The sequence below is a fragment of the Carettochelys insculpta genome, chromosome 1, assembly GCF_033958435.1.
Source record: "Carettochelys insculpta isolate YL-2023 chromosome 1, ASM3395843v1, whole genome shotgun sequence".
Classification (NCBI taxonomy): Eukaryota; Metazoa; Chordata; order Testudines; family Carettochelyidae; genus Carettochelys; species Carettochelys insculpta.
Genome location: NC_134137.1, coordinates 3701106 through 3710460, shown reverse-complemented (window position 1 = coordinate 3710460; position 9355 = coordinate 3701106). Strand labels below are relative to the sequence as shown.

The following is a 9355-nucleotide window of genomic DNA, read 5'->3' as shown; positions in this document are numbered from 1 at the left end:
AGTGCTAGTCCGCCCTGTGACCCTGTCTGCAGCTGTTCTTGGCACCCTTATTTTGATGTGGGCCTCTGTGGTGTGTAGACGCTCCCCTGCAGCGCCTACTTCGATGTAGTGCTGCACAACGTCAACGTTGAACATCGACGGCACCAGCCCTGGAGGACGTGAAGATGCTATTCATCGAAATAGCTTATTTTGATTTCGCTACATCAAAATAAGCTATTTCGATGTAGCATACCCGTGTAGACGTAGCTTATGAATGTAAAACTAGAACTCTCTGAGATCTATTTTTGTTTATTTTCTATAACACATAACTACATAGCCTACATTCCTGTTTCTATCACAGGCGAAAAGCAAGCTGAATCACCTGGCAGAGGCAAAGAAAGAGCATTTTACCCATCACACATGCAATCTGTGTCCACCAGAAAACGTCCATCTCAGTTTTCCTGTTCAGTGACAGTCACCTGTGCCCTCACTTCGTTAGTCCTGAGCCTCATGACCCTCACTGGATCAACAAACCTTTTGCTACCGTATCTGGGGTCTTTCAGTCATTGGCATCCTCTTCATTGCTAATACCCCTGAATTTTGAACTTGCCTACTGACCAGCTGAGGACGAGCGAAGCAGGAGGAAGGAGATCGTGGCATTCTGTCACGGTCAGCAGCCTCTGGCTGTCCCCATACAGAGTGAACATACTCGGCAACGAGTGATTCCCGTTGTCATCATCAGGGTAATTTGGGATAGTTGCCTCACACCCGTCTTTTGGGGGCCCTATGCTCCCAGGGGGTGTGAAACCTGGGTAGCAGGGGCATAGAGGAAGTGCCACCTTCCCCACTCTGCTCTGCAGCACCGCAAGGGATGTGGGGCCCGAGTGGCATGGGCGGAGAACCAGCAGTACTGTCCATTCCACCCCACTATAGCCTGTGTCTCTGGCTGCTGGCGCTGTCCGTGGGAGGAGGGGCAGGGGCTTGAGGGAAGAGATTTAATGGGTGCAGGTGCCTTGAGAATGGTATTATGTGGGGGCCTAGCTGGGGTGTGGAGGATTGACTCAGGCCCTGCACCAACCGAGAGATGACCCTCTCTTACAGCCCTGTGATCCTGGCATTCCTTGTCAGCCCCACTTCCGAATTTCCCATCCCGTCAGTCCAGTCCAGTATCCCTAGCAGGAAACCTGCCAAATCTGACACCACACTGGGGAGGGGGCAGTGGGGCTTCGCTTTGAAAATCTGCTCTCCTGGCCTTGCGTTGCCACATCATGTGGAGGAGCTGCTGAGAAGAGGAACACGGGAAATGCCAGCCTGGAGTTCCTCAAACTTCTGCGCCTCCCCCACATTTTGCCTCCTCCTCCTACCAATCTCCGACTTTGTAGCTGCCCTGACACCATGACAGCCTCACTCAGGGCGCAGAAGGGAATATGGCAGAGCCCAAGTTCATCGAGCAGCCCCCTGCTCTGTCGATGGGGCAGTATCCTGCTCAGCTCTCCCTTCTGACAGAGTCAGAGTGAGCTGATTGGTGTTGGCAGCTGCAGGCTGTTTCACGGCAATGGCCAGGGACTTCCTTTTACCTGCATCAATAACCAGACTAATGGGTTCTGGAAGATCTATTACTCAAACACGAGTTAAGCCTGGTCAAAGCCGGGGGGTTGGCTGGGCTTTACCTTGCCTTGTGTAGATTGCAGCCATGTTCACAGTCGTGAAGCCCGTACCTCAAAGAACTTCCCCCCCTTTTCTGTGTGTATGCAAGAGCAGGACTGTGCAGATTGTGTTCAGTTTCTTCCATCCTGCACTGGCTTTGGGGTCTCAACTGCTTTCCCTGGCACAGCCCAGGAAATGCCCCTACCTGAGGTGGCTAGCCACTGCAGGGCAGTTGTGGGACACCCATGTGGTGATAGTGCATGCTTTGAAATGGCCCTTTTTAGCAGCATTGCTCCCATGGTTGTACAATTGTAACACATTTCATACTGAAAGATTCCCATCAGGTGTCAGTGGGAAAGAGGTGATGAGAAAAGTCTGATTATTGTGTTTGTGTGCCTGTATCAATTCTGCGTAGGAATAGTATTCAGGACATACTCTTATCAGGAACAGCAGGAGTTACTGGCCAGATCAGTGTCACTCTGTGTGTGTGTGTGTGTGTGAGAGATAGAGAGAGAGGGAGAGAAAGAGAGAGAGAGAGGACTCCTGGGGTCTATTCCCACTCTGCCACCTCTTCACTGTGGGGCCTTGGGTAAATCACTCTAATTTTGCATAGCACATTCTCTTCATGTCATGGGGGTAACACTGCCTAGCAGCTTAGCTAAGGAGATCCCAGATGTGGTGACCAAAAGCTCCATGCAGGGCTTGTTAGACTGAGCGTCATTGTTCAGCTTCAAGCAACGGGCAGATTGTAGTTCCACAGAAGGTGTCGTGTATGTGTGTAAATAGTTGGCTGATAGAGGCTGTGCCTGCATTTATCTCCCTCTTTGGGGGCTCCCAAAGCCACCCAAGCCTCTGCCCAGCATCCACCCTTCCAACTTACATAGGGGTTTCTCCTGCTCCCTCTCCCAGCTCTTGTCCATCTACCTGAAAGCAGATCCCTTGTCCTGTCCCTGAGTCCTGGCTCAGAGCAATGGGTTCCCAGCCCACAACCAGGTCAGGGACCCTGCCAGCTACAGGGTCCAGTCAGCAAGCAGCAAAGAGAACTGAAAGCTAAATAAATACTCTACTAAATGGTCTTATCCCTCAAGATTTTGTAGGTAGGGTTTTATTATCCACAAGCTGCATCGTCAGCCTGCAACACAACCCTGTTCCCTACCCTGAGCTGCTTTTCTGGGCAGGAAAGGATTTAGAGTCTCCTTGCCCAGTCAGTGATTCAGGGGCAAGGGCCCAGCACCAGGTCACCTATCTGCTCCCCATGAAGCTCAGTCTGAGAGCCAGAGCACCAGGGGAAAGCTTTGGTCCCAAAACGAGGAAAGAGCAGAAGCAGCCTGTCCCGCATCTGCTTGGTCTTCACGCCATAGATGATGGGGTTGAGTGTCGGGGGCAGCAGGAGGTACATATTAGCACTGAGAATATGAAAATGCTGGGGTAGATTCTCTCCAAACCGTGACATGAGGGAGGAGAAGAGACGTGGGATGTAAAAGGCTAATATGGCACAGAGGTGGGAGAGGCAGGTCCCAAAAGTCTTGAGCCGGGCATCCTTTGTGGGGAGGCGGAAGATGGCCCTGAGGATCTGGGTATACGACACAGCAATAAAAACTGCATCCAGACCAGTCACGCAGAATACCACAAAGAGGCCGTAGGAATTACTGAAGGTGATATCAGCACAAGCCAGCTTCAGCACAGCCATGTGCTCGCAATGTGTGTGGGGGATGATGTTGCTTCTACAATATAAAAACTGCCTCGCCAGCAGAAGATAGGGCAGTACAATTACACAACCACGCAGCAGAATGGCCAGACCCGTCATTGCCACAACATGGTTTGTCAGGATGGTGGGATGTCTCAGAGGGTCACAGATAGCTATATAGCGATCCAAAGCCATCAGCACGAGAATCCCAGACTCGATCATGAAGAAACCTTTAATGAAGTACATCTGGGTCAGGCAGGCACTGAAATTGATCTCCCGGAAATTGAACCAGAAGATGCTCAGCGTTTTGGGCAGGATGGAGGTGCACAGGACCAGGTCAGTGATGGCCAACATGCAGAGGAAATAGTACATGGGAGCGTGGAGACTGGGCTCCATCTTCACAACATACAAGATAGTTAAGTTCCCCAAGAGGGCTACGGTGTACATAGCACAGAAGGGGATGGAGATCCAGATGTAGGCTGCCTCCAGGCCAGGGATGCCCAGCAGGATGAAGGTGGAGGGGTTGGTGAAGTCAGTTGTGTTGGAATCTGGCATAGAATAGAAGAGAAGTTGTCCAAGTCGGAAGCAGAACAACACAGTGTCTCTTGCATATACTGTAAATTTACTGGACTCCCTGTGTGTGCCCAGGTTCTAGGGTGATTGTCAGAGTGCAAAAGCCTGGATGGAGAGACAGTGTTAACATGAGATATTACAGGAAAAATTAAAGGCCATTCTCATGAATTAAGCCTAGTGGTGTCTCTTCACACACTGAAAAGTGACGTTTTTAATATTTGGTGTAATAAATTATGAAGAACAGACCATCACAATGCCAATTCCGTATCTGATGGTACTCCACAAATCAACAATTCTACACGTTGTGATGTGGGAAACCACAACAGGCACCATCAGGATACCCAAGTTCAGATACTGATTATCCCTCTTTGTTCTTAATGCAATGGAAGCCAGGCTGGAGAGTACATGCCTTAGGCAGCTCCCCATCCATCCCCTTGCTCTAAATCTGAGAGTGGGAAAAAAAATGCAAACTTTGTCAAGATGTGTATGTCAAGGGAAAATCCCAACACACCTCAGGAAGAAGTTCACATTATGTAGAGTTGGAAGGGACCTCAGGAGGTCATCCAGTCCATGTCCCTGCCCTGAGGGCATGACCAAGCACCATTCCAGAGAGATTGTTTTCTTTGTAAGTCTATTTGCCTCAGACCCTCCACATGGCCTCCTCAAGGACTGAGCTCATAACCGTGGGTTTTGTCAGCCAGTGCTCAAACCACTGAGCTATCCCACTACCTTACTGACTGTGTGGGGTCTCCTCTCCAGTGGCCAAATGCAAAGACTGCTCCTTAGCACCACCCCCACTCACCACCCACATTCACTCTACAGTGATAAGGTACCACTCATGGCAGTGCCACAGAAGCACAGCAGGGAGGCCATGAAAGAAAATATTTGGATGCCTAAGAAATGGGATGGGGAATAACAAGATCTGCACATGCTCTCCTTAATTCTGGTCACACACATGCCACGAAAAGGACTGCAGAAAATAGAAAGGAGATCTCCAAGACAGACTGAGACTATGGGAGGCTGACATGGGCAGACAGACTGAAATGTCTGGGAATGGTTAACTGATAGAATAGAAGAACAAAGGGATATGTCAAACACAGTGGAAAATACAAAGTAGACTAGATTACATGTCAATGGGCAGATAGGGAACCCCTCCTAACCAGTAACATCTATAAATACTTCGCACTTTGAAAAGCTCATCATCATCAACAGCTACCATGGGCTCAGAACTCATTGGCATCTGATGTCTCCCTCACTATTTCCTTCCATCTTTCCCTGTCCAGTGTGAAGTGGCAGTGGATGTGATATACCTGGACTTTAATAAAGCTTTTGATACCATCTCCCACAGTACACTTTCCAGCAAATTAAAGCAGTCTGGACTGGATAAATGGGCGTTAAGGTGGATATAAAGTAGGTAATAATCAACAGCGCTATGTCTGGCTGTCAGGCAGTCTCAAGCAAGGTGGCCTAAGCACTGGTCCTGGGGCCGGTTTTGTTCAACAATTTTATTAATGACCTGAGTGAGGGGATACATTGCACCCTCAGCCAATGTGTGGATGAGACTAAGCTAGGGAAAGAGGTAGATAAGCTGAGGGCGGGGATAGGGTCCACGGAGACCTAGACAAATTGGAATGGAAAACTGGAATCAAAAAAACCTCTAATGGCTAAGAGGCAGTTCTGCAGAAAAGGACCTGGAGATCACAGTGGAGGAGAAGACGGATATGAGCCACCAATGTGCTCTTGTTGCTAACAAGGCTAACGGCATACTGGAGTGCATTAGTAGGAGCATTGCCAGGAGATCTAGGAAAGTGATTACTCCCCTTTATTTGGCATTGGTGAGGCCACATCTGGAGAACTGAATCTAGTCCCAGGACCCCCAAAGTAGAAAGGATGTGGACACACAAAAGAGAGTCCAGCAAAGGGCAACAAACATGATTAGTGGCCTGGGGCACATGACTTATGAGGAGAGGCTGAAGGGGGAGTTTCCAAAGATGATGCAGAAAGGCTTTTCTCAGTGGTGACAGATGAGTAAAATGAAGCAATGGTCTCATGTTGCAGTTGGGAAGATCTACATTGGGTATTAGAAAAAAAACTATTTCACCAGAAGGGTGGTGAAGCACTGGAATGGGTTACCTAGGGAAGTGGTAGAATCTCCTTCCCTATATGTTCTTATGCCCCAGCTTGACAGAGCCCTGTCTGGGATGACTTAGTTGGGATTAGTTCTGCTTTCAGCAGAGGGTTGTATGGAATGACCTTCTGAGGTCTCTTCCAAACCTATGATTCTATCATTGTTAATTCAATTCTATTGACACTCTGACCACATAACGCTGATAAAAAAATTTGTTTACAAATAACTGTCCACTGGAACTCCTTGCCACAGACATTATGGCTGCAAAGAGTTTAGCTGAATGGGATTCACAGTTGGACTGGACATTTTAGGTGGTGTTGGTAATGTCACTTTAGTTAAACAAGTCTGACAATTTCAGTTACAAGAGCTGATTTCAGGTGCTTTCAGTGTGCCCAGCATTGAGCATCTGAATGAAAATTTTCCACCCCATGTGTCTGTTTCTATCTGAATTGTTTTTCAAAGTGTGAGACATAAGAGTTAATGTCTCCAGTGAAGCTAAGGGAAAGAATGTTTGGCACATGATGAAAAATTCTTCTCATTGTTCCAGTGGAGAGCTTTAGCAGCTCCATGCTTTCCAGCTGATAACAGTCAGGTCACACCTCCCTCTGCACCTTTCACTGCCAGGGCCTAGAGATGCAAAAGGAGGAGACAGCAGTGTCTGTGTGTTAAACCACACCACTGTCCTGAAGTCTTTCCTCAGATCTTACCTTCAAAGGGAACTTTGCCTCAGTGAGGCCTGAGCTGACAATAGGTGTTATGATCATGAGGGTTAGCCAGCAGCCTGGGAGTAAAAGGGTTAACCTCCTTAGCCAGGTGGGGTTGGCCTATAGGAATGTAGGTAAGAATTGAATTTTGGCTCCTTCCTCTTTTGTTTTCTGGCCTTTCTTTTTTTTTTCCAGCCATGAGGGAGAGAGACACAGAATATTTTCCTCCAAGAACAGGCCCTCCAATCTTCTGTAAGTATGTTACATAAGAACATAAGAACATAAGAACGGCCATACTGGGTCAGACCAAAGGTCCATACAGCCCAGTATCCCATCTGCCGACAGTGGCCAATGCCAGGTGCCCCAGAGAAGGAGAACAGAAGACAATGATCAAGTGATTTATCTCCTGCCATCCATCTCCTGCCCTTGTTCTGAAGTCTAGGGCACCATACTTTACCCCTGACTAATAGCCATTTATGGACCTAACCTGCAAAAATTTATTGAGCTCTTTTTTAAACCCTAATAGAGTCCTGGCCTTCACAGCCTCCTCGGGCAAGGAGTTCCACAGGTTGACTGTGCGCTGTGTGAAGAAAAATTTCCTTTTATTAGTTTTGAACCTACTACCCATCAATTTCATTTGGTGTCCCCTAGTTCTTGTATTATGGGAAAAGGTAAATAATTTTTCTATATTCACTTTCTCCACACCATTCATGATTTTATATACCTCCATCATATCGCCCCTCAATCGCCTCTTTTCCAAACTGAAAAGTCCCAGTCTCTCTAGCCTCTCCCCATATGGGACCCGTTCCAAGCCCCTAATCATCTTAGTCGCCCTTTTCTGAACCTTTTCTAATGCCAATATATCTTTTTTGAGGTGGGGAGACCACATCTGCACACAGTACTCAAGATGTGGGCGTACCATAGTTTTATATAGGGGAAGTATGATATCTTTTGTCTTATTATCGATCCCTTTTTTAATAATTCCTAACATCCTATTTGCTTTACTAACTGCCACTGCACACTGCGTGGATGTCTTCAGAGAACTGGCATTGAATTGGCATTAGAAAAGGTTCAGAAAAGGGCGACTAAGATGATTAGGGGCTTGGAAAGGGTCCCATATGGGGAGAGGCTGGAGAGACTGGGACTTTTCAGTTTGGAAAAGAGGCGATTGAGGGGCGATATGATAGAGGTATATAAAATCATGAATGGTGTGGAGAAAGTGAATATAGAAAAATTATTTACCTTTTCCCATAATACAAGAACTAGGGGACACCAAATGAAATTGATGGGTAGTGGGTTCAAAACTAATAAAAGGAAATTTTTCTTCACACAGCGCACAGTCAACCTGTGGAACTCCTTGCCCGAGGCGGCTGTGAAGGCCAGGACTCTATTAGGGTTTAAAAAAGAGCTTGATAAATTTTTGCAGGTCAGGTCCATAAATGGCTATTAGCCAGGGATAAAGTATGGTGCCCTAGCCTTCATAACAAGGGCAGGAGATGGATGGCAGGAGATAAATCACTTGTCTTCTGTTCTCCTTCTCTGGGGCGCCTGGCATTGGCCACCGTCGGCAGATGGGATGCTGGGCTTGATGGACCTTTGGTCTGACCCAGTATGGCCATTCTTATGTTCTTATGTAACTATCCACTATAACTCCAAGATCCCTTTCCTGATCTGTCGTAGCTAAATTTGACCCCATCATGTTGTACGTGTAATTTGGGTTATTTTTTCCAACATGCATTACCTTACACTTACCCACATTAAATTTCATTTGCAATTTTGCTGCCCAATCCCTCAGTTTGCTGAGATCTTTTTGTAGTTCTTCACAATCCCTTTTGGTTTTGACTGTCCTGAACAACTTGGTGTCATCTGCAAACTTTGCCACCTGTCTGCTTACCTCATTTTCTAGATCATTGATGAACAAGTTGAACAGGATCGGTCCCAGGACTGACCCCTGGGGAACACCACTAGTTAACCCCATCCATTGTGAAAATTTACCATTTATTCCAACCCTTTGTTTTCTGTCTTTTAACCAATTCACGATCCATGAAAGGATCTTGCCTCCTATCCCATGACCGCCTAATTTACATAAAAGCCTTTGGTGTGGGACCGTGTCAAAGGCTTTCTGGAAATCTAGGTATATTATGTCCACTGGGTGCCCCTTGTCTGCATGTTTATTAACCCCTTCAAAGAATTCTAATAGATTAGTTAGACACGACTTCCCTCTGCAGAAACCATGCTGACTTTTGCCCAACAATTCGTGCTCTTCTACGTGCCTTGCAATTTTATTTTTCACTAGTGTTTCTGCTAATTTGCCTGGTACTGATGTTAGACTTATTGGTCTATAATTGCCAGGGTCTCCTCTGGAGCCTTTTTTAAATATTGGTGTTATATTGGCCGTCTTCCAGTTGTTGGGTACCGAAGCGGATTTAAAGGATAGGTTGCAAACCACTGTTAATAACTCTGCAATTTCACATTTGAGTTCTTTCAGAACCCTTGGGTGAATACCGTCTGGTCCTGGAGACTTGTTAGTATTCAGCTTATCAATTAACTCCAAAACCTCCTCTAATGTCACTTCAGAAAAGTTTAGAGTTTAGATAGATCTGTTTGGCTTTATTTTTTCATGGTTTGGGAAGTGGG

General features: G+C 46.9%; 1 protein-coding gene across 1 annotated transcript; it reads right to left on the bottom strand.

Moving 5' to 3' along the window:
* Positions 1-2839: 2839 nt before the first annotated feature.
* Positions 2840-4008, bottom strand: LOC142002117 (olfactory receptor 52R1-like). The gene has a single exon (XM_074977955.1). It carries the CDS (start codon positions 3866-3868, stop codon positions 2840-2842), a length of 1029 nt encoding a protein of 342 aa, XP_074834056.1. The 5' UTR covers positions 3869-4008.
* Between the last annotated feature and the right edge of the window lie 5347 nt (positions 4009-9355).